General features: G+C 37.1%; 1 protein-coding gene across 1 annotated transcript in view; it reads left to right on the top strand.

Moving 5' to 3' along the window:
* Positions 1 to 26849, top strand: part of DNAH7 (dynein axonemal heavy chain 7) — a 336427-nt gene that overhangs the window by 81988 nt on the left and 227590 nt on the right. Inside the window, exons 13-17 of the mRNA XM_024243333.2 lie at positions 169 to 441; positions 1199 to 1326; positions 3697 to 3775; positions 15920 to 16144; positions 18289 to 18435. Coding sequence (XP_024099101.2) covers positions 169 to 441; positions 1199 to 1326; positions 3697 to 3775; positions 15920 to 16144; positions 18289 to 18435 — 852 coding nt within the window. The remainder of the gene's footprint in view (positions 1 to 168; positions 442 to 1198; positions 1327 to 3696; positions 3776 to 15919; positions 16145 to 18288; positions 18436 to 26849) is intronic.

The following is a 26849-nucleotide window of genomic DNA, read 5'->3' as shown; positions in this document are numbered from 1 at the left end:
ACTGCTTCAATTAGTCTAATATCTTTCTGTAGATTAGAGATTAAACAATTAAAACAACCTTGTGAATAAAAAGACAGGAAACATTGTAAGATTGGCATTTGTACAAAGATAAATGATACAGTTACTCTAAGATATTTTAAATACTATTATTTTTACCCCCTTGTTTAGGAAAGTAAGTCTAAACCAACAACCTTGAAGCCCATAATTCTGAATGAAATTGTAGATGCTCACAAAGAACAGATCAAGGAAGTTATTATGAAGGAGAGTGTGGCACCTACTGAGCATCTCAGACTCTATGACAAGTATGACTTTTTAATTACCAGAAAAGCTGAGCGAGATGTTGATAACTTCCTTGCAGAAAATCATAGTTATGAAAAAATAATAGATGAAATTTGCAAATACCAGAAACTAATAGAGGAAATACAGTACACATCCATAAAGGTAAATGACTCCAGTTTTGTACAACTGTTATCTCTATCTGGTATCTTTTCCCCAGTTTTATTAGGATGTATTTTTAGAACACAGTGAAAGAATTAGAACATTACCATCAACAGGAAAAATATTTATTGAGCTTCTGATGTGTCCCTAGCATTGTGGTAAGCCCTGGGTATAAGAATCTAGGCAAAACACAGTTCTTGTGCTCATGTAGCTGAGACTCTACTACCACAACTCTGACAAGTAGTGTTTATAATTTGCCCTGTCCCTACAATTCCAAGAACCTATTTGATTTTTGCCTTAGTGTTTATAAATGCTGTAGAAAATATGGTAATTACACCAAAATGTGGTTCTGTTTAGTAGGATACTAGTAACTTAAAATTTTATTTTTTGTCCCCTTTTACATTTTCTAAACTTTCTACCATAAACATGTATTTTTTTTGTACAGAGCAACTGTAACATTTGAAACCTACATTATTTATTTAGCAATACAGTAATTCAATTCACCAAAATTGTTATTGCTATTATTGTCCTGAGATTGAATTGGCTTCCAAGATAATAAACTTTTCAAGGATATTTACCCAGAAGATAGTTGTATAATACAAATGATTATTTGGAAAACCCTCCCTGAATTATATATATTTTTAAAAATCTCAATCTTGTTACATCACACACAAAAATAAAAATTATGAGAATGGCAAAATTGTGAAAATTTATTTGTTTTATTTCTTCTTATGTTGATTAAACTTTTAATCTTTTGCAGACTATTCGTTTAGGAATGTTTGAAATGCACTGTGAGGAATTAATCAGAGCTTTGGTGAAGCGAGCAGATATTATTTGTGGGAAACTTCTAGCTAAAATGTTCAGAGATCATCAAGAAGTAAATACAAGGTATTTATGTGATACTGATTTTTTTTATTTTTTGGGAGGGGATGTTTAATAGAATCAGCTGTCACTCAATTAAAGTAATGGATTAGAGCAATGCCATAAGTGATTCAAAAGAAATGGTTATGCTAAACTTATTTCTACTTGGCTTTAAGTGTCACTTTGTGATGTGATGTGATTATTAGTATTGTTATTTTTTTCACCACAAATGTGCCTCCCCAATTGTCTGAGTTAAGGTGGTATTAAAATCTGTTTGTATTTCTTTTACGCAAGTCAAGTGGACATTATCTAAATTCAGATTTTTATATTTGTGTAATCAATATGCAAAGTAGGTTTCAAAGTGGATTTACATAGTAGTTGTTATGGGTCCTAAGGGACCATCACATTTGAAGCTTCATCTTCCTAAAATTACTCTTGAGGGCCATGGTAACTTTTTATTTTATCTGGAAATTCATCTGTGACTAACCTAGGGATTTTTGGGAAAACTGACCCATGTTAAGTAAACTCACAGAATACTAGTGTATAAAGCAGAATACCTGTTTCTTTAAGACAAGAAGTGGAAAAGTGTAACTGGTCTTCCAACAACTGGTGGTAATGTTGCTCTGGGAATCTCTCAAGTGGCATCAGTTACATGGGTGAAAAACTCTAAATAATCAGGATATATTTTATGATTATGGTATCAGAGAAAAAACAGATCATTAAAAATATTTCTTTCAAGCAGTATAGAAGCCTGAAGGAAATTTTATTTACCTACCATGTGTTAGGCGCAAGACTAGCCACTTCGGCTCTAAGGCTCTAAACATGAATAAAACTGCTGAAGGAAGTTACAATGTAGATGGAGAAATAGACACACAAACCAGTAAATTACAATACCATGCAGTAAGTACTGTAATGAGCCACAAGGTGGAACAGAGAGGACAGAGTTAATTTCCTCCCAAGATGGAGTCTGGGGGAGAGGGGAGAATCAGGGAAGGCTGCAAAGAGGAACTGACGTGTGAATTTTATTTTGAAGGAAGAGTGGGAGTCTGTCAGGTGTACAGTGTGGGTAAAAGAATTCCAGGAAGAGAAGATAATATGTAGAGGGCAGTGAGGTGTGAAAATGGCAGGGTGTAGTCCAAGAACTAGGAGTGGTTTGCATTGCTTTCACAGACAGCGTGAGGGAAGAGAAGAGAAAGGAAAGGCTGGGGATGAAGGTACCGTGTGAAAGAGGACTAGGACTTGAGTACCTTATCTAGGAACCAGATCATATTTTCAGCTTAAAGCACCTTTTCCTCTAAAAGAACTAGAAGAATAGTGGAAGTGTCTTCTTATTGCTGTTCATGCGGGGTGACATACTTTAATTTCGTAGCTACTTCCCCTGCCTCTTAATGCTCTCTGAGCCTGTGCCAGTTCTACTTTTTCCCATTTTATCCTAATTATGCCTCTTGCCTCTCACCAGACTCCCTAGGATGGACAGAGGACATATCAGGACTATTAAAAGAGCCATTAGATATGAATGCCTTCCACTTCTTGCCCCTGCATGGTTTGACTCACCTCTCCAGAAAGCCTGTCGCCCACATACTCAGAGGGCAGGAGTCTGTCACACCATTCAGTTTTTCTCTCTGCCTAGGAGCTCAGCCCCATTGCTTTCAATGCCTCTGAACCTGGCTCCTTCAGTTATCCCTTCTATATTCCTTATTTTGAACCCCTCCTTCCTGGTTGATTTTCCCTCTGAAGGTTACAAACATGTTGGAGACCCTCTTTCATCTCCCAGCCCCAGACTTTAACCTATTAGCCCCATGCTGTTCTGCTCACCTTCACCTTTCAGCCAATCTTACTGAAGAATTGTTCTATTCGTTTCATTTGAACTCCCTTAGCTCTTGCTACTTTTTTTTTCTGTATGCCAAAATAAGTTCATGATTTATATTGGCAGCAACCCAAATCGGTAGGAAATATTTGCATATTACTGGAAGTTTCTGAGCACACAGGCCTATTTTAAACAATCCCTCCAAGTATAGTTAATCATTCCTTTCCTTTGTACTACTTTCTTTGTGCCATCTCAACTAAATCTCTCTTAGAGCCCTTAAAGCTCAAGTTGGAAATGATTGTTCACAGTCCTATCTCCCTTACTGTATTGTGAGTTGCTTGAGGGCCATTATGCTATCCGATTCGTTTAGGTATCACTGTCACAATATTATAGTTGAAAATGTAATAGATCATCAAATGTGCACTGAATAAGTAAATGTATGCAAATTTGCTTTTAATTATTAGATGTCATATAGCTAAGTTATAGTTTTTATTTTTCATGCAATGGAATACTTAAATGGTATACAGAAATATATTTTGGAATTAAATTTAACTGTAAATATGTAAGATTGGTTTTGCTTGGTGTTTCAGATTATGCGATGAATTTGAGAGGATAGCTGAAAAAGCTCTTAGCACTCCTCCAAATACAGCAGAACTAATGGAAATGAAGGTATTGTTTATAGCTTCTCCATAATTGTGTGTGTATCAGTTAATTATTGACACAATAATGCAGAGTAACAAATCACTCCAAAAGTTAAGACAGATTAAAAATAATAATGACTTTTAATTAGCTGGGTGTGGTGGCGTGCGCCTGTAGTCCCAGCTACTTGGGAGGCTGAGGCAGGATAATCGCTTGAACCCGGGAGGCAGAGGTTGCAGAGTCGAGATTGTGCCACTGCACTCCAGCCTGGCAACACAGCAAGACTCTGTCTCAAAAAAAATAAATAAATAAAATTAAAAAAAATAATAATGACTTTCAAAATATATAGCTCATGAGTTTGCAATTTGGTAATTTAGGCTAGATGCTCCTGGTTGGTTCTTCTGGTCTCCATGGGGTCACCCTGTTGGGTCACTCACTCAGTTGGGTTGACTAGTCTAACTATCCTTCAGCAGGTTGACTTGGCTCCACTTGTCCCTCAAGCCCCAGCAGGCTCATCTGGGTGTGTTCTCATGTCATGGTACAGGCATACAAGCAAATTCAATTGTACAAGTGCTTTTCAAGACTCTGCTTGAAAAGTCACATTAGCTAACATCTCATTGACCAAAACAAGTCTGATTGAGAGGACCCTACAGGGCATGGATACTGGAGAGGTGAAGTATTGGAACAATTAATGCAATTATCTATCAGGTTATTTTTGAGAACACGCAACAATTATTGCCATGCTAACAGGAACAAACCAGGACTGTCCCGCTCAGGCTGAGCTGTGTAATCACTCTTCATTTATTTTATCAACAAATATTTAAGCCTTAAGTGACATTTTATTTTTTATAAGAGCTGTATTTTGTTTATATTAAGCTTTTCTGTGATAGTTTATTGAGGTATATTTTGGGATAGAATTTATGACACTGAAAATATTAGGTAAGTCTCACTTTCATAATTTCTCATGTTACTTCTGTGTTTGAAGTTGATATAGTTTGAATGCTTGTCCTCTCCAAATCTTACGTTGAAACATGATCCCCAGTGTTGGAGGTGGGGCCTAATAGGAGGTTTTTGGTGGATCCCTCATGAATGGCTTGGTGCCTTCCTGACGGTAATGAGTGACTTCTTGCTAGTTTAGTTTTCTTGAGATCTGATTATTAAAAAGAGCCTGGCACCCCCTCCTTTCTCTTCTGCTCCCCCTCTTGCCATGTGTCACATTACCCTTTGCCTTCTGCCATGAGTAAAAGCTTCCTGAGGCCCTGACCAGAAGCAGATGCTGGCACCATGCTTCTTGTACAGCTAGCAGAACTGTCAGCCAAAAAAACCTGTTTTCTTTACAAATTTACCCAGCCTCAGGTACTCCTTCATAGCAACACAAAATGGATTAATACAGAAGTCTACCTAATGGCAAATAAAATAATGTTAAACAACTAGCTAATTGCCATTTCATTTTGTTTACTTTTCATTCTTATAACATTAAGTTTTTGTGGTATTTTTCCATTATTATTCAAAAAATCCTTTAAAATTTTGTTTTATTTTTAATTTTCATGGGTACATAGCAGGTGCATATATTTATGGAGAATATGAGATATTTTCATGTAGACTTACAATGTGTAATAATCACATCAGGGTAAATGGGGTATCTGGCACCTCAAGCATTTATCCTTTGTGTTTCAAACAATCCAATTACATACTTTTAGCTATTTCAAAATGTACAATTAAATTATTGACTATAGTCATCTTGTTATGCTATCAAATACTAGATCTTTTTCATTCTTTCAAAATATTAATATATTTTTGCACCCACTAACCATCACCACATCCCCCACATCCACCCACTACCCTTACAGCCTCTGGTAACCATCCTTCTATTCTCCACCTCCATGAGTTCAATTGTTCTAATTTTTAGCTATCACAAATAAGCGTGAACATGCAAAGTTTGTCTTTCTGTGCCTGGCTTATTTCACATAATGACCTTCAGTTCCATCCATGTTATTGCTAATGACAGAATCTCATTCTTTTTTATAACTGAATAGTACTGCATTGTGTACCACATTTTCTTTTTCTATTTATCTGTTGATGGACACTTACATTGCTTCCGAATCTTGGATATTGTGAATAGTGCTGCAACAAACATGGGAGTGCAGATATCTCTTCAATATACTGATTTCCCTTCATTGGGGTATATACCAGCAGTGGGATTGCTGGATCATATGGTAGCTTTAGTTTTAGTTTTTCAAGAAACCTCCAAACTGTTCTCCATAGTGGTTGTACTAATATACATTCCCACCACCAGTGTAAGAGGGTTCCCTTTTCTCCGCATTCTCAGCAGCCTTTGTTATTGCCTGTCTTTTGGATAAAAGCTATTTTAACTGGAGTGAAATGATATGTCATTGTAGTTTTGATTTGCATTTCTCTGATGATCGGTGATGTTAAGCATCTTTCCATATGCCTGTTTGCCATTCATATGTCTTCTTTTGAGAAATATCTGTTCAGATAATTTGCCCACTTTTTCATCAGATTATTAGAGATTTTTCTATAGAGTTGTTTGAGCTCCTTGTATAGTGCTGCAATAATATAGTTCTGGTTATTAATCTCTTGTCAGATGGGTAGTTTGCAAATATTTTCTCCCATGCTCTGGGTTGTCTCTTCATGTTGTTGATCATTTCCTTTGCCATGTAGCAGCTTTTTAACTGGATGTGATCCCATTTGTCCAATTTTGCTTTGTTTGCTGTAGTCATGGTGTGTTACTCAAGAAATATTTGACCAGTCCAAGTTCCTGGAAAGTTTCTCCAATGTTTCCTTGTAGGAGTTGCATAGTTTGAGGTCTTAGATTTAAGTCTTTAATCCATTTTGATTTGATTTTTGTATATGTTGAGAGACAGAGGTCTAGTATCATTCTTCTGCATATGAATATCCAGTTTGCCCAGTGCCATTTATTGAAGAGACTGTCCTTATCCCAAGGTATATTCTTGGCATTTTTCTCGAAAATTAGTTCACCGTAGATTTATGAATTGGTTTCTGTGTTCTTCATTCTGTTCCAATAGTCTGTGTGTCAGTTTTTCTGCAAGCACCATGCTATTTTGGTTACTATAGCTCTATAGTATAATTTCTAATCAGGTAACGTGATTCCTCCAGTTTTGTTCTTTTTGTTCCAGATAGCTTTGGCTATTCTGGGGTTTTTGTGGTTTCGTATAAATTTTAAGTTTTTTTTTCTATTTCTGAGGAATGTCATTGACATTGACATTGCTTTGGGGGTAGTATGGACATTTTAACAATATTGGATTCTTCTAATTTATGAACATGGAATATCTTTCCTTTTTTTGGTGTCGTCTTCAATTTCTTTCATCATTGTGTTATAATTTTCACTATAGAGATCTTTCACTTCTTTGGTTAATCCTAGGTATTTAATTTTATTTGTGGCTATTGTAAATGAGATTACTTTCTTGATTTCTTTTTCAGATTGTCCCACCTTTGGCATACATAAATGTAAATGCTACTGGTTTCTGTATGTAACTTTGTATCCTGCAACTTTACCGAATTTGTTTATCAGTTCTAATAGTTTTTTGGTGGAGTCTCTAGGATTTTTCAAATATAATATATTATCTGCAAACGAGGATAATTTGACTTCTTTCTTTCTAATTTGGATGACTTTTATTTCTTTCTCTTATCTGATTGCTCTAGCTAGGACTTCCAGTACTATGTTGAATCACAGTGGTGAAAATTGGCATCCTTGTTGTGTTCCAGATTTTAGAGGAAAGGCTTTCAGTTTTTCCCCATTCGGTATGATACTAGCTGTGAGTCTGTCCTGTGGTTTTTATTGTGTCCTCCTGCGCACAATTTTTGGGGTTTTTTTTTATCATAAAGCAATGTTGAATTTTATAAAACGCTTTTTTAGCATCAATCAAAATGGTCATATGAATTTTGTCCTTCATTCTGTTGATATGATGTATCACATTAATTTGCATATGTTGGATCATCCTTGCATCCCTGGGATAAATTCCACCTAGTCATGATGAATGACCTTTTTAATGTGTGGTTGAATTCAGTTTGCTAGTGTTTTGTTGAGGACTTTTGCATCAATATTCATCAGAGATATTATCTTAAAGTTTTCTCTTTTTTGATGCATCTTTGTCTAGTTTTGGTGTCAGAGTAATACTGGCTCATAGAATGAGCTTGAAAGTATTTCCTCCTTGCGTTAGTTTGTTCTCATGCTAATATGAAGAAATACCTGAGACTGGATGATTTATAAAGGAAAGAGGTTTAATTGACTCACAGTTCTGCAAGGCTGGGGAGGCCTCAGAAAACTTACAATCATGGCAGAAGGGAAAGCAAACATGTCCTTCTTCACATGGCAGCAGGAAGGCAAAGAATGAATGAAGCACGGTGGAAAAGCCCCTTATAAAACCATCAGATCTCCTGAGAACTGACTCAGTATCACCGGAACAGCCTGAGGATAACCTGCCTCTGTAATTCAATTACCTCCCACCGGGTCCCTCCCATGACACATGGCGATTATGGGAACTACAATTCAAGATGAGATTTGGGTGGGGACACAGCCAAACCATATTGCCCCTCCTCTATTTTTTTTTTTTTTTTTTTTGTATTAGTTTGAGTAGGAAGGTTTGGTAGAATTCAGCAGTGAAGCCATCAGGTCGTGGGCTTTTCCTTGTTGGGACACTTTTTATTATGGATTTGATCTTGTTACTTGATCTGGTTACCTGTTGGTCTGTTAAGGTTTTGTATTTCTTTGTGGTTCAATCTTGATAGTTTGTATGTGTCTAGGAATTTGTCCATTTCTTCTAGGTTTTCCAATTTATTGGGATATAGTTGTCTGTAGTAGCCTCTAATGATCCTCTGAATTTCTGTGGTTTTGATTATCATGTCTTCTTTTTCATCTCTGATTTTATTTATTTGAGTCTTCTCTCTTTTTTTCTTAGTCTGGCTAAAGGTATGTCAATGTTGTTTAGCTTTTCATAAAACCAACTTTTCAATTCATCTTTTGGTATTCTTTCCTTTATTTCAATTTCATTTATTTCTGCTCTGATGTTTATTATTTATTTTCTTAGACTAATTTTGGGTTTGATTTGCACTTGCTTTTAGAATTATTTAAATCAGAGGGTTGTTTATTTGAAGTTTTTCTACTTTTTAATTTAGCCACTTGTAGCTATAAAATTCCCTCTTTGCGCTGCTTTTGCTGTGTCCCATAGGTTTTGGTATGTTGTGTTTCCATTATCACTTCCTCCAAGAAATTTTTTCAATTTCCTTCTTAATTTCTTCATTGACTCACTGATCATTCAGGAGCATATTGTTTAATTTCCATGTGTTTGTGTAGTTTCCAAAATTCCTCGTTATTGATTTCGTGTTTTATTCCATTGTGGTCAGAGACTGTGCTTGATATTATTTCAATTTTTTGAATGTTTTGAGATTTGTTTTGGCATCTAATACATGGTCTATCCTTGAGAATGATCCATGTGCTGCAGAGAAGAATGTGTATTTTGCAGCCATTGGATGAAATGTTCTGTAAATATCTATTAGGTCTATTTGGTCTATAGTGCAGATTAAATCTGATGATTCTTTGTTTTTTTTTTGTATGAATGATCTTTTTTTGTATGACATATGACATACGACATACGATCTTTTTTTGTATGACATATGACATACGATCTTTTTTTGTATGACATGTTTTGTATGAATGTTGAAATGGGGTATTTAAGTCTCCAGTTATTATTGTATTGAAGTCTATCTCTCTCTTTAGCTCTAATAATATTTGCTTAATCTACCTGGTGCTCCAGTGTTGGGTGCCTATATATCTTCAATTATTATATCTTCTGGCTGAATCGGCCCCTATATCATTACACAATGACCTTCTTTGTCTCTTTTAATAGCTTTTATCTTGAAATTTACTTTTTCTGATGTAAGTGTAGCTACTCCGGGTCTCTCTTGGTTTTCATTGGCATGGAATATCTTTTTCCATCTCTTTATTGTCAGGCTATGTGTGTCTTTGTAGGTGAAGTGTGTTTCTTGTAGGTGAAAGATCACTGGGTCTTGTTTTATTATCCATTCAGCAAGGCTATGTCTTTTGATTGGAGAGTTTAGTCCATTTACATTTGATGTTATTGTTGTTATTGATAATTTTGATTGATAAATAAGGATATACTCCTGCCATATTGTCATTTGTTTTCTGGTTGTTTTGCAGTCTTCTCTTCCTTCTTTTTCTCCTTTCTGTCTTCCTTTTAGTGAAGGTGATTTTCTCTGGTGGTATGTTTTAGCTTCCTGCTTTTCATTTTCTGTATGTCTGTTGTATGTTTTTTGATTTGAGGTTACCATAAATTTTGCAAATAATATCTTATAATTTATTATTTTAAATTGTTGACAACACTGATTGCATGAACAAATAAGCAAGCAAAAAGAAAATTTAAAAATCTATGTTTTGACTGTCTATCCGCCTGCTTTTTAACATTTTGTTGTTTCTGCTTATATCTTATTGTACTATCTGTCTGGAAAAGTTGTTGTAGTTATTTTTTATCAGTGCATCTTTCTGTCTTTCTACTTAACATATATATATAGTTTACACACCGCAATTACAGTGTTATAATAGTCTGTGTTTTTCTGTTTACCATAATTGATGAGTTTTGTACCTTCAGATGATTTATTATTGTTCATTATTGTCCTTTGCTTTCAGATTGAAGAACTCCCTTTAATATTCCCTGTAGGACAGGTCTGGTGTTGATGAAATCCCTCAGCTTTTGTTTGTCTGGGAAAGTTGTTCTTTCCCCTTCATGTTTGAAGGATATTTTCATCAGATTTACTATTCTAGGGTACAAGTTCTTTTTCCTTCAGCACTTTCAATATGTCATGTCACTCTTTGCTGGCTGGTGAGGTTCTCACTGAAAAGTCTGCAGTCCGATGTGTTGGAGCTCCATTGTGGGTTGTTTATTTTCTCTTGCTGTTTTTAGGATCCTTCTTTATATTTGACCTTTGGGAGTTGGATTATTAAATACTTTAAGGTAGTCTTTATTGGGTTAAATCTGCTTGGTGTTCTATAACCTTGTACTGAAATATTGATATTTTTCTCTAGGTTTGGAAAATTTTCTGTTATTATCCTTTTGAATAAGGTTCTACCTATCTCTCTCTCTCTACCTCTTCTTTAAGGCCAATAACTCTTAGATTTGCCCTTTTGAGGCTATTTTCCAGATCCTATAGGTGTACTTCATTCTTCTTTATCCTTTTTTCTTTTGTCTCCTCTGTGTATTTTTAGATAGCCTGTCTTCAAGCTAATTCTTTCTTCTGTTTGATCAACTCTGCTATTGAGAGTCTGATGCATTCTTCAGTATGTCAGTTGCATTTTCAACCCCAGAATTTCTTCTTGATTCTTTTTAATTATTTCAAATTCTTTGTTAAATTTATATGATGAGATTCTGAATTCCTTCTTGATGTTATCTTGAATTTCAAAGAGTTTCCTGAAAACAGCTATTTTGAATTGTCTGTCTGAAATGTCACATATCTCTATCTCTTTGGGTTTATCTCTTTGGTGCCTTATTTAGGTTGTTTGATGAGGTTATGTTTTCTTGGACAGTCTTGATGCTTGTGGATGTTCATTGGTGTCTGGGCCTTGAAGAGTTAGGTATTGTATTCTTAGCATTCTGGGCTTGTTTGTACCCATCCTTCTTGAGAAGACTTTCCAGGTTTTTGAAGGGACTTGAATGTTGTGATCTAAGTTTTTGGTAACTTCTTCTGTATCTGCATTAAGGGATACCCCAAGCCCAGTAGCACTGTGGATCTCATAGCCTTGTAGAGGTACTGCCTTGGGGGTCTTGGATAAAATCTGGAAGACTTGTCTTGATTACCAGGCAGAGACTCTTATTCTCTTCCCTTAACTTCTCCCAAATAATTAAAGAGTCTCTCTCTCTCTCTCTCTCTCCCCTCTCTCTCTCTCTCTCCTCTCCTCTCTCTCTCTGCTAAGCTGCCTGGAACTGGGGGAGGGGTGACACAAACACCCTTGTAACCATCACCACTGGGACTGTGCTTGGTCAGAACTGAAGCCAGCACAACACTGGTTCTCATTTAAGGCCCATGGTAACCTCTGCCTTGCTACTGCCTGTGTTTATTCAAGGCCCTAGGGCTCTACAATTAGCAGATGGTGAAGCCATCCAGGCATGTGTTCTTCCCTTCAGGTCAGTGAGTTCCCCCAGCCCCGAGTGTCCCTGAGATGCTGCCTGGGAGCCAGGGCCTGGAGTGGGAAACCTTAGGAATCTACGTGGTATTCTACTCTATTGCAGCTGAACTGGCATCAGACCACAAGACAAAGTCCTTCCCACTCTTCCCTCCCCTTTTGATAAGTAGAGGAGACTCTTATGTCCACCACCACCACAGATCCTTGGGGAGTTTTGCCAGGCCACAGCCAATGTTCACTTAAGGCCCAAGGGCTCTTCAGTCAGGTTGTGGTGCATGTTGCTAAACCTAGGACCCACTTTCACAAAAGTGGGCTCCCCTCTGGCCCAAGATAGGTCCAGAAATTCCTTCTAACAGCCAAGGCCTGGAATTGGGGACCCCAAGATCCCACTTCATACACTACCACACTGTGGCCGAGCTGCAAGGCCGAGGTATCTAAACTGCAAGACAGAGTCCTCTTTACTCTTCTCTCTGCTTTTCTTAAGCAGAAGGAGTCTCTCCTGGTAGCCACTACAGTTGTGAATGTGCCAGATCACACCTGAAGCCAGGACATCTCAGAGTCTCATCTAAAGCCCAGGGTGTTTCCTAACTGGCTACTGCTCCTGATTATTCAGTGCCCAAGGGCTCTTTAGTCAGCAGGCAATGAATTGTGCCAGGAACGCATCCCTCCCTTCAAGCCAGTGGGTTTTCTTCTGGCCCATGTGTGTCTAGAAATGTCTTCCAGGAGCTAGGGCCTGGGATGGGAGCCTCATGACTCTACCCAGTGCCCTATCCTACTATGGCTGAGCTGGTATCCAAGTTGCAAAGTCCTCTTTACTCTTTTCTCTTCCTCTCCTCAAGTGGAATGAAGGGGTCTTCTTTGGAGCAGTGAGCTCTGCTGCCTGGGGTTGGGGGAAGGATGGCACAACCACTTCTTTAGCTGGTATATCACTAGGTCATGTGCTCCCCAAGCCCACTGGATGTGACCCCACACAGCACTAAAACTTGCCTGGGAGTTGCAGTTCTTGTGGCCTAGACTGCATTTCAAGTTGTTTAGGGCCTCAGAACACTTTAGTCCATGGTGGCAAGGTTTGCCAAAACTCAGGTTGTAATGTCTGGAATGGGTGATTTCCCTCTGGCTAGGGGCTGATCTAAGTGGTCCCTCCATGGGCATTGGCTGAGGTCTGCCCATGTTGGCAGCACCAAGTTCCAACACAGAGTCCCACTCTCCCTCCCTGAGAACACAGATTCTCAGTGCCTCGCAGCTGATGCTGGGGGCTGGGGGAGGGATGGCATCCACAATTTAAGACTATCTTTCCTACCCTCTTCAGTGCCTCTTTCCGTGATATGAAGTTAATACCAGGTACTGTGATCATTCACTTGATGTTTGGTTTTCATGAAGGTGCTTTTGGGTTTAGATAGTTGTTAAAGTTGGTATTTCTAATGATCAGTGGAGGCTTCTATTCATCCATCTTTCTCTGCCTCGATCTTGATTTTAAAATATTTAAGTGCGCCCAGCAAAACGTAAAAATCATTCAAAACTTTCTATACACAGGAAATTATAAAAAAGAGTTAAAGTGATTACATATGTATTTTAAAAAATTGTTCACTTAAATGAAAATTTGTTAAAATCATTAGAACCAATTTTTACATATCAGTCTCTAAGGGAGTTCTCTCTTTTTAAAAGTATTTGTACTTGGATTGAGGTCCTTCATATGTGACTGTGTGTGTGTAAAATATACATATATGCCTATATATATTCTTTTTAGAATATTTTTATATTCTATATGAATTAGTGTTGGACATCAAGTGATTCTTTGGTTATGAATGATTATAAATGTAGTTGGAGAGTTAACCTGTAAATTCCTGTTCATTAAAGGAAAATTCCTTTGGAAAAATGAATATTGAATATGGAGAGTATCATTTATTTATCTTCCTAGCTATTACTGGAAATATTTAGGAATTTGGGGATTATTTATTGTGAATTTCTACTATGCATAACAACCTTTGACAGAATTAGCAAATAGGATTCATTGCCTGATATTTCAAATATTTCTATATTTTAAAAAAGATTAGTACCACAAGGGCAAGACAGCTGGTGAATTTATTCAGTACAGAAATCAATCCTTTATTATCGGTGAGGGGAAATAAAAATCCAGTCATTTGACTACATAGATAGCTGATTAACTAAATTATCAAAAATATATTTTCAGTTAGACATTTTGTTACTTGTAGAAATCACCATGGTTTGCATCCTGTTGGTTTGGATTTACAACATAAAAACATTTAGTCTAATTAGAATAATGTATCAATGAACAATTTCTAAGCAACTTTCTCCTTCAAAAACATTGTTAGGTCTTCATTATTTCCTTCCTTCTCCCTTTCTTCCCTTCCCCTTCCCCTTCTTTCTTGAGACAGAGTCTCATTCTGTCACCCAGGCTGGAGTGCAGTGATGTGATCTCAGCTCAGTGCAACCACTGCCTCCTGGGTTCAAGCAATTCGCCTGCCTCAGCCTCCTAAGTAGCTGGATTACTGGCGCCCGCCACCACACCCGGCCAATTATTTTTGTATTTTTAGTAGAGACGGGGTTTCACCATGTTTTGAACTCTTGACCTCAGGTGATCTGCCTGCCTAGACGTTGCAAAAGGCTAGGGTTACAGGCATGAGCCACCACACCCGGCCGATTTTTAATATTTTCTTAAAAATACAAAGGAAGGGTCAGCCACAGTGGGTCATGCCTGTAATTCCAGCATTTGGGGAGGCTGAGGTGGGCGGATCACCTGAGATTAGGAGTTTGAGATCAGCCTGTCCAACATGGTGCGGTTAGGAGTTCAGGACCAGCCTGGCCAACATGGCGAAACCCTGTCTACTATCTCTACTAAAAATACAAAACAAACAAACAAAAAACAACCTAGCACATGCCTGAATCCCAGCTACTTGGGAGACTGAGGCAGGAGAATCGCTTGAAGTGGGAGGCTGAGGTTGCAGTCAGCCAAGATCGCGCCACTGCACTCCAGCCTGGGTGACAGAGTGAGACTCCATCTCAAAAAAAACAAAAACAAAAAAACTGTATAGGTCAAAATAGTTCAGGGAAAGAGGAAAAAGTGGAATTTACAGTACAGTGAAAGCCCCTCCATGTTTAGGTTATCACATTCCCACACGCCCAATACCCATAAAACAATAATTTCATTCCATGACACAAACGAGCTCCTATTACCTAGAATGGTAGTCCAGAAGTATTGGTACCAGGGGGACTGGAAATAACGAAGAAATGTTGGTTGTCCTTGAGTATTCAGTCCTGGGATAAATGAAACAAAGCCATCTGTCTGCTGCCCTACCACTCTGCTGCAGCACTGCTGGCCCCTCAGCCCCTTACCCTTGCTCCTTCTTGCCACTGGGCCCATGTTCCCTCCACATGCAGCCCTCTCCACTTGTTTCATTTCCTCGTTTCCTACTATTTGTGCTTCTCCAAGATATGGGAACTACCCTCCACCTCTCACTACTTCACATCCTTACGATATGCTCTGAGCAGTGTGCCTGTGCAGCAGTTGTCTCTGTTGCAAGCTTGAAGTTTTACGTTTGTTCTGGTGGTTATTTGGGTAAAAAGAGACTCCCCAACTAGACTGCAAACTCAGAGAGGGCAGAGCCCATGTCTGTCTTTCGTCACAGTGTATTGCCAGCACCTGGCACAGTGTCAGGCCCATAGCAGGTGCCCATAAAAGGTTATTCTGAAAGAGTAAGTCGTCACTCAGATAGTATCTGCTTCATATCTATCTTCTGTGAACCCACAGCACTCCTCCCTGGTTTTCCACGTGTTGTTGAGCATTTTCTTTCTTTTTCTTTTTTTGTTTTGTCATTTTGGGAGGGATGAGAAGGAAACTATGCTGTAGTCCCTGATTTTGAACCAAAAGTGTTGACTTCTAATAAGTCTGTGCATAGTTATACAGTGTATTTCCACAGGCTGTTTTGTGACACAAGCTGTTCGTTAAAATGTCACCTATAATTTTTGTTTTCCCTCAGGCTTACATTAAGAAAGTGGAGGTAACTGATATGATTGAACTAGAACAGAGATTAGTGGATTCCAAAAACTGCCTCGCCTTCCTCATCGAGTATGTCAACTTTTCTCCAGCAGACATTAGGCTAAATAATAGTGTTTTCCAGTGGTATGGAAGGATGGGAGAAATTTTTGAAGAACACAGGAAAATCATTAAAGAGAAAATAGAACAATATCAAGAAGGTCTAAAGGTTGGCATCTTAGATATTTTATTTTCATTTTCTGGAAATGTTTTATTTTTATCTTTTTATGTAGCATTGTCAATTATTTTGAGTGCATACTTTTTTAGCTTTCTCATACTATAATGTTATAATCTCACTATAAATGTTAGTGGGAGACAGTAATATATTGGATCTTTTATAATGCTTATTGGATGATTAAGGAGTCAGTAGTATATTGATCAATATGCAGTCATTTCTTGATTTTTCAAGGTAATGTGAAAAAATGGAATATATCGTGCATAGATGACAGTTAATAAAAATAGTATTTATCTTACATAATTTATAGTACTATTTTCAGTTTTTAAAAACTGTTCAAATATCAAAGCTCCCTTGATGAAATGTGCTTTCATACCTCATAATTGCTCACTCTCCTGAGCATTGTGCCCAGAATCGTCACTCTAACATTCAATAACTCCAGCTTTTTTCTTGGGGGAGAGGGGGCAGTCTTCCATATAAGATGGTTTATGATTTGCCCATTTCACTGTCCAGCCTCATTGCCTACTTCTCGCCACTCCTCACTCATGACTTTTCAGTAACCCTGTCAACTTCTAGGTGTCTGCTCTCCTATGCTTCTTGTCTCCTGCACATTCTCCCCATCACTCTGAGCACACCCCCACCCCACATGTGCCTGTTTGTCTAGCACACTCTGTTCATTTTTCTGAGAAGCCCTCTCAGCAGACCTCAGTGCTGCTTATTCTTTCCTGTGCTCTCACTTTGACCACATCTCCACTGGACAATTATCTGATCATTATGTTAGTATTTGTAAGTCTGCCTCCTGATGGGATCATCAACTCCTTGAGAGCAGGGCTGTTTCATTGTTAACATTTCTCCATTTATATCCACTTCCCAGCACAGTGACTGACACACAGAAATGCTGTGAGCATTCCATAGCTACTGTCTTAGTAAATGACTTAATATTTACAGTCTCATTTTACAGATGGAAGAGTAAGTTTCCCAAAGATTAAGAGATTTGTTCTAGGTCAGCCAGTACAGACGTCCTTTAACAGCAAGCCATGCTCTCTTTCTATTACACTTATAGCAAATGTAGTTAATTGGCAAAATATGTTGTTTGGAAAATAATTCATAGGCTTAAAAAGACTCTTCATTTTAAACTGTAGTTTGTATTTTTGTTTTACATTAAGGCTATATCAAATTTTTAAAAAAACTGCAGAAAACATCATGAGTAGTAAATATTAGGTGTTTAAGTTTCAATATAATGGACTCTTGGAAAATTGCTAAGAATTATTTATGCTATGTTTTAAAGTATGCTATTCCACAAACTACGCACACTGTTGATGAACTTTTCCTCTCATTTTCCCTCCCCTACTGGACTAGAGCAATAAGTTTGCCAGGAAACTAGAGAAAAGAGGACAGAAATCAGCCTAGATAATCTATAAAATAGAAAATCTATTTTTGAATAACCTAAATTTTTTGAATATTTTATTGAGCTATTTTTTAGAGCCATTTAATTTGGAATGCCTTACCAATACCAATTATGTAATAAGGCTTTTTTACGTAAAACATACACACTTATCTTATGTTAGAACACTATAGTTTTTAAGCGTTTAAATCTGGATTTATTTACCTTACATGTTTCTTGTGAAGAGAGCCCATGGGACAAGAAAAATAATCTTGGAATATCTTGCTTTAGTATTGCTGATTGAAATGATATCAGAGCACAATTAAAGAAATTCCATTTTTTCCGGTTGTTTATAAAAATAGCATAGGTAAATGAAATTTTCTTTTAGTCCCATTCTTGATTATTAAGAGATTTTTCAAATGCTGATAAATTATTTGTTTGTATAAATTCTTCAGCATATTAAAGATCACCATTGTCTAACATTTTCACTCATTTTATTAGCTAGAACTTCTTACATAGATAATACAGAGTTGACTTTTTCTAATCTGTGAGTTAGAGGAATCTAAATCCATTAATTTAAAATTTTACAATTCTGCATATTTTAGATCTCAGTCATTTTCCAGATCATCCTTTTATGTTTTACCAGTGACAAAATATAATAATAATAATTCTGATAACTCCTACAATGTTAAAATTTTTTGACACCAAGGGGTTTTAACTTTTGAGAATACTAACAACAAATTGTTTTTATTAGTTACGGTGTGAACGGTTTGTGGAGGAATTGGAGAGTTATGCTAAACAATCAGAAGAATTTGTTTCATTTGGAGATCTTCAGGATGTTCAGCGGTACCTAAAAAAGGCTCAAATACTGAATGGAAAGTTGGATTTAGCTGCAGATAAGGTATAATTCAAAAATTCTTAAAAAGATGAATTAGTTCAATTGAAAAAGCATTGAATTCATTTTAGTTATTCACCTTTAAGAAATAGATTCAAATAAAACAGTAACCACATTTAATTAAAGGATAATAGAATGACACAAATAGATTTTATAGACATGCTTCAAGGAGTAGCAGTATTGCTGTTTTCTATTGGTAGTGATAACATTTTTTTCTGTGTTAAAGATAGAGTTATATCTCAGTCTTCTTTTTAAACTTTGCTTTGCATCATTTAATTATTTGCATCATAGTTCACTATGATAGTTGGGAGTCCATAGTTTTGAGCAGAAGCAGGCAAATGATAGTACCTGGTTACTGTTTAGTTCTTCCATCTTCTTAGAGGACAGCTTAGATTTAGTGGCCGTGTTTTAAAATAAGGTCCATTATTTTCTCTCACCAAGCAATTTTGTTCCCAATACTACTGTTTCAGAAATCAGCTTTTTCATTAGAGGAAGCTGGAGGAAAAAGAGCCATACCCTTTGCCATATAAGATATTTACAGAGTTTAATTATATTTTATATGAAAAGGAGAATGAAAACATACGATTAACTATGATGCTCTATCATTTTTCTTACATTGAAAGATCTTAATATCTTATTAGTTCAGGTAATTGTTTTATAATAATCACAAATATGTCAACACACGTGGAGAAAATAAAAACTCTGTAGTTATTTTAAACCAAGGCCACTGAGGTGGAACAAAATGGCTGAATAGAAGCCTCCACTGATTGCTCCCCCCACCACCCACAGGAAACCAAGTTTTAACAATTATCTGCACACAGAAAATCACCTTCATAAGAACTAAAAATCAGGTGAGCAATCACATTACCTGGTTTTAACTTCATATCACTGAAAGAAGCATTGAAAACAGGAAAAACAGTCTTGAAACGCTGATGCTGCCCCTCCCCATTCCCCAATAGCACCCATGTGGTGCAGAGAGAGAATCTGTACACGTCGGGGAGGGACAGCATAGTGACTGGGGGACTTTGCATTGAACTCAGTGCTGCCCTGTTGCAGCAGAAAGCAAAACTGTTCTGACCTCAGCTGGCACCTACCCACACAGAGAGCATTTGGACCAGACATAGCCAGCAGGGAAGCACCCATCCCAGTGGTCAGAACTTGAATTTCTCAGCAGGCCATGCCACTGTGGGCTAAAGTGCTCTGGAGTCCTAAGTGAATTTAAAAGACAGTCTAGGTTACAAGGACTGCAATTCTTAGGCAAGCCCTGATGCTGTCCTGGGCTTAGAGCTGGTGAACTGGGTTAACATGTGACCTAAGGAGACACCATGCAGGGTGGCTGAGGAAGTGCTTATGCCATACCTTTCCCAACCCCAAGCAGTGTAGCTCACACCAATGAATGTGACTCCTTCCTTCTGCTTGAGGAGAGTAGGGAGGAGAGAAAAGACAGGTTTGTCTTGCATCTTGGATACTAGCTCAGCCACAGTAGAGCAGGGCAACGTGGAGGGTTGTGAGGCCCCCATTTCAGGCCTTATCTCCCAGATGACATATGTAGACATGCCCTGGGCTGGAAGAGAACCCACTGCCTTGAAGGGAAGGACATAATCCTGGCAGGATTCATCACCTGCTGACTAAAGAGCCCTTAGGCCCTGAATAACCAATAGTGATATCCAGGTAGTATGCTATAGGCCTTAGGTGAGACTCTGATACATGCTGGCTTTGGGTACCATCTCAGCCACACTGGGACAGAGAACCAAGTGGGACCTTGGGGCCCCCAAGTCCAGGCCTAGGCTCTTAGTATTTCTGGACCTGCCGTGGGCCAGAGGGGAGCCCACTGCTCTGAAGGGTGAGTCCCAGGCCTGGCAGTATTCACCACAAGCTGACTGAAGAGTGCTTGGGCCTTAAATGAACATTGGCAGTGGCCTGGCAGAACTGCCCATGGGCCAGTGGTGGCAGCAGCAGGAGAGGCTCTTCCACTTGTGGAAAGAGGAGGGAAGGGTGGGAAGGATTTTGTCTTGTGGTTTGGGTTTAAGCTTAATAGAATAGAACACCACACCTGGAGAAAGATGCCAATATTCAAGTACAAGGTTATAGAACACCAAGCAAATTTAACCCAAAGAAGACTACCTCAAGGCATTTAATAATCAAACTTCCAAAGGTCAAAAATAAAGGAACCTAAAAGCAGCAAGAGAAAAGAAACAAATAGCACACAATGGAGCTCTAACACATCTGACTGCAGGCTTTTCAGTGGGAACCTTACAGGCCATGATAATGGCATGACATATTTAAAGTGCTGAAAGAAAAAAACTTGTACCCTAGAATAGTATATCTCATGAAAATACCCTTCAAACATGAACTAGCAAGAGAGACTTTCCCAGACAAACAAAAGCTGAGAGATTTCATCAACACCAGACCTATCCTACAGGAAATGCCATAGTTTTCGAATCTGAAAGAACAGGATGAGCAATAGTAAATCATCTGAAGGCACAAAACTCACTGGTAATAATAAGCACACAGAAAAATAGACTATTATAATACCATTTAATTGTGGTATGTAAACTACTCATGTCTTAAGTAGAAAGACTAAACGATGAGCCCATCAAAAATAATAAATGCAACTACTTTTCAAGATGTAAACAGTACAAAAAGATATAAAGAGAAACAAAAAAAGTTAAAAAGCAGGAGGATGCAGTCAAAGTGTAGATTTTTAAATTAGTTTTCTTTTTGCTTGTTTATGCAATCAGTGTTGTCTTCAGTTTAAAATCATGGGTTATAAGATATTATTTTCAAGCTTCATGGTAATCTAACATAAAAACTATATACAACAGATGCACAAAAAATGAAAAGCAAGAAATTAAAACATACCACCAGAGAAAATCACCTTCACTAAAAGGAAGATAGGAAGGAAGGAAAGCAAGAGAAGCCCACAAAACAATCAGAAAACATAAAACAAAATGGCAGAAGTAATTCCTTACTTATCAATAATAATGAATGTAAATGGACTAACTTCTCTAATCAAAAGATACAGCATGGATAAATGGATTTTTTTTTAAAAAAATAGCAAGACCTTGAAGGTCTGTTGCCTTCAAGAAACACACTTTACCTATAAAGTCACACATAGACTGAAAATAAAAGGTTGAAAAAATATATTCCATACCAATGGGAACAAAAAATTACCAGGAGTAGCTATGCTTGTATCAGGCAAAATAGACTTCAAGACAAAAACTGTGAGAAGACACAAAGTATTATATAACGATACAAGGGTCAATTCAGCAAGAGGATATGACAATTATAATGTATATGCAACAAACACTGGAGTGCCCAGATATATAAAGCAAATAATATTAGAGTTAAAGAGAGAAATAGACCTCAATACAATAATAGCTGGAGATTTAAACACCTCACTTTTGGCACTGGACAGATGTCCCTGACAGAAAACCAACAAAGAAACATCAGGTTTAATCTATGCTGTAGACCAAATGAACATAATAAATATTTACAGAACATTTCATCCAACAGCTGCAGAATGCGAATTCTTCTCCTCAGCATATGGATAATCCTCAAGGATAGACCATATGTTAGGTCAGAAAACAAGGTTTAAAACATTTTAAAAAAGGAAATGACATCAAGCATCTTCTCTGACCACAGTGGAATAAAACTAGAAATTAATAACAAGAAGAATTTTGGAAACTATACAAACACATAGGAATTAAGCAATATGCTCCTGAATGAGCAGTGGGGTCAATGAAAAAATTAAGAGGAAATTGAAAAATTTCTTGAAACAAATGATAATGGAAACACAACATACCAAAACATATGGTATCTAATGAAAGCAGTGCTAAGAGGGAAATTTATAGCTATAAGTGCCTACACCAAAAACAAACAAACAAACAAAAAACTAATTATGCACCTTAAGGAACTAGAAAAGCAAGAGTAAACCAAATCCAAAATCACTAGAGAAAAGAAATAATAAACATCAGAGCAGAAATTTAAAAATTGCAATGAAGAAAACAATAAAAATTAATGATATGAAAAGTTGGTTTTTGAAAAAATAAAATTGATAAACCTTTAACTAGACTACCTAAGAAAAAAAGAGAGAAGACCCAAATGAGTAAAATCAGAAATGAAAAAGGAGACATTACAACTAATTCTGTAGAAATTCTAAGGCTCAATAGTGGCTACTGTGAGCAACTGTATGCCAATAAATAGGAAAATCTAGAGGAAATGCTTAAATTCCTAGATACACACAAAGTACCAAGATTGAACCATGCAGCAATCCAAAACCTGAACAGACCAACAACAAGTAACAAGATTGAATGCATAATAAAAAATCTCCCAGTAAAGAAAAACCCAGGACCCAATGGCTTCACTGCTAAATTCTAGCCAACATTTACAAAAGAACTAATGCCAATCCTACTCAAACTATTCTGAAAAACATAGGAGGAGAGAATACTTCCAGATTTATTCTAGGGGGTTAGTATTACCTTGATACCAAAACTAGACAAAGATACATCAAAAAAAGAAAACTTTAGGCCAATATCCCTAATGAACATTGAGGCAAAAACCCTCAACAAAATACTAGCAAACCAAATTCAACAATGCATTAAAAGCATCATTCATCATGATCAAGTGTAATTTATCCCTGGGATGTAAGGATGGTTCAACATAAACATATCAATCAATTTGATCCATCATATAAAGAGAATGAAGGACAAAAATAATATGATCATTTCAATTGGTGCTGAAAAAGCATTTAATAAAATTCAACATCACTTCATGTTGAAAACCCTCATAAAACTGGCTATTGAAGGAACATACCTCAACATAATAAAAGCCATAAAAGACAGACCCACAGCTAGTATCATACTGAATGGGGAAAAACTGAAAGAAAGCCTTTTATCTAAAATCTGGAACACATCAAGGATGCCCACTTTCACCACTGTCAGTCAACATAGTGCTGGAAGTTCTAGCTACAGCAGTCAAATGAGAGAAAGAAAGAAAGGACATCCAAACTGGAAAGGAAGAAGTCATATTTTCCTTGTTTGTAGATGATATGAACTTTTTTTTTTTTTTTGAAACAGAGTCTCACTCTGTCACCCAGGCTGGAGTGCAGTGGCGTGACCTCGGCTCACTGCAACCTCTGCCTCCTGGGTTCAAGCAATTCTTCTGCCTCAGCCTCTCTAGCAGCTAGGACTACAAGCGCGTGCCACCATGCCTGGCTAATTTTTTTTTTTTTTTGTATTTTTAGTAGAGACGGGGTGTTACTATGTTGGCCAGGCTGGTCTCGAACTCCTGACCTCGTGATCTGCCTGCCTTGGCCTCCCAGAGTGCTGGGATTACAGGCGTGAGCTACCGCGCCCGGCCAATATGATCTTGTAATTGGAAAAATGTAAAGACTCCTCCACAAAACAACAACAACAACAACAAAACTATTAGAACTGATAAAGTCAGTAAAGTTACAGGATACAAAATTGACATACAAAAATCAGTGGCATTTATATATACCAAAGGTGGACAATCTGAAAAAGAAATCAAGAAAGTAATCCCATTTACAATAGTCTCAAATAAAATTAAATACCTAAGAATTAATTTAGCCAAAGAAGCCACAGATCTCTACAATGAAAAGTATAAAATATTGATGAAAGAAATTGAAGGTGACACATAAAAAGGTATATTCCATGTTCATGGATTTGAAGAATCAATATTGTTAAAATGTTCATACTACCCAAAGCAATCTTCACATTCAATGTAATCCCTATTAAAATGCCAATGAGATTCCTCACAGAAATAGAAAAAACAATCCTAAATATTTTTTGTCTCTTGCCCATTCCCACAGTTCTACAATTTTTATGGAACTACAAAAAACTTAGAATAGCCGAAGCTATCTTGAGCAAAAAGAACAAAACTGGTGGAATCACATTACCTAGTTTCAAATTAGAATTCAGAGCTTTAGTAACCAAAGCAGCATGGTACTGGCAGAAAAACAGACGCATAGACCAATGGAACAGAATGGAGAGCCCAGAAACAAATTCATAAATCTACAGTAAACTCATTTTAGAGAAAAATGCCAAGAACATACTTTGGGAAAAAGACAATCTCTTCAACAAATGGTACTGGGAAAACTGGATATTCATATACAGAAGAATGAAACTAGACCCCTATCTCTCACCATATAAAAAATCAAATCAAAATGGATTAAAGACTTAAGTCTAAGACCTCAAACTATGAAACTACTACAAGGAAACACTGGAGAAACTCTCCAGGAATTTGGACTGGGCAAAAATTTCTTGAGTAATACCCCACAAGCACAGGCAAAGCAAAAGTGGACGAATGGGATCACATCCAGTTAAAAACTTCTGCACAACAAAGGAAACAATAAACAACATGAAGAGACAACCCAGAGCATGGGAGAAAATATTTGCAAACTCTACCCATCTGATGAGGGATTAATAACTGGAATACATAAGGAGATCATACAACTCTGTTGGAAAATCTCTAATAACCTGAATTTAAAATGGGCAAAAGATCTGAAGAGACATGTCACAAAAGAAGACATACAAATGGCAAATAGACATTTGGAAACATCATTGATAACATCATTGATCATCAGAGATGTGCAAATCAAAACTACAATGAGATACCATGTCACTTCAGTTAAAATGGCTTTTATTCAAAAAACGGTCAATAACTGCTGTCAAAGATGTAGAGAAAAGGAAACTTTCATACACTGTTGGTTGGAAGGTAAGTTAGTACAACCACTATGGAGAACAGTTTGCAGCTTCCTTAAAAAACTAAAACTAGAGCTACCATATCATCCAGCAATCCCGCTGCTGGTATATACCCCAAAGAAAAGAAGTCAAGATATCAAAGAGATATCTGCACTCCCATGATTGTTGCAGAACTGTTCACAGTAGCCAAGATTTGGAAGCCTAAGTGTCCAGCAAGAGATGAATAGATAAAGAAAATGTGGTATCTGTACACAATGGAGTACTATTCAGCCATAAGAAACAAAAAGATTCTGTCATTTGCAACAACACTGATGGAATTGGAAGTCATTATATTAAGTGAAATAAGCCAGGCACAGAAAGACAAACTTTGCATGTTCCCACTTGTGTGAGCTAAAAAGTAAAACAATTGAACTCATGGAGATACAGAGTAGAAGGATGGTTACCAAAAGCTGGGAAGGGTCGTGATGGGGTAGGGGGTAAGTGGGAATGTTGAGTGGGTACAAAAAATAGTAAGAATAAATAAGATCTAGTATTTGTCAATAATAATTTAATTGCACATTTAAAAATAACCAAAACAGGGCCAGGCACAGTGGCTCACACCTCTAATCCCAGCACTTTGGGAGGCCAAGGCAGGCAGATCACTTGAGCCAAGGAATTTGAGACCAGCCTGAGCAACACGGTGAAACCCTATCTCCATTAAAATTACAAAAATTAGCCAGGCATGGTGGCACGTGCCTGTAGTCCCAGCTACTTGGGAGGCTAAGGTGGGAGGATCATTTGAGCCCAGGAAGTCGAGGCTGCAGTGAGCCAAGATCTTGCCACTGCATTCCAGTCTGGGTGACAGAGCGAGACTGTCTCAAAAACAAACAAAAAACCAAAAGTGTATAATTGGATTGTTTATAACACGAAGGATAAATATTTGAGGGAATGGATACCCCATTTAACATGTGATTATTAGGCATTGTATACTTCTATCAAAGTATCTCATGTACACCATAAGTATATACACCTACTTCTGTGTACCCACAAATATTTTTTAAAAACTGAGGCCACTGAAATTTTAAGTAACCGCATAACCCATGTATTTAGCTAACGAACACTTTTCAGTTCTCTTCTCAACTGTCCATGTCCTCACATATTTCACAGTTAAACTAAGAGGAAGTATTCAAGACTGAACTCAAGTTTCATTTTCTTTACAGAAGCATCTGTGACTGCGGTATTTCAGCACTCTCTCTCAACTCTGGTGTTAGCATTTTATAGTATATTTTATTCATTTTAAATTTATTTCTCTGATATGTCTTTTCTATTACTTTATATTATTATTATTATTATTGAAAAATTAGTTAAATTTTCACCTATGTATATATTTTCTCCTGAGCTGGATTACTAACTCTTTGGAGTTAGTATTTTGCAATATAATACTTTTTTTCTATTTTCCGCAGTACCTAACACAATGCTGTGTATATTAAAAAATATTTAGGTTCTTGTTAACTAAAGAATGATGCTGTGTCCTCAATGTGTCTAGACAGACAAAAACTCTTTCTTTATATATGTAAATGTGCATTAACTATTTTAACTAATGTAACCAGACATTGTTCTCTGAAAACTGTAATAAAAAAGAAATAGGGGAATGCTATTCAGCCTTAGAGGGAGAATAAAAACGGGAAATCCTGTCATTTGTGACAACATGGATAA

The sequence above is a fragment of the Pongo abelii genome, chromosome 11, assembly GCF_028885655.2.
Source record: "Pongo abelii isolate AG06213 chromosome 11, NHGRI_mPonAbe1-v2.0_pri, whole genome shotgun sequence".
In the NCBI taxonomy this organism is placed as follows: Eukaryota; Metazoa; Chordata; class Mammalia; order Primates; family Hominidae; genus Pongo; species Pongo abelii.
Note: the sequence above shows the minus strand (reverse complement) of the source record. Positions and strands in the feature narration are given on the sequence as shown.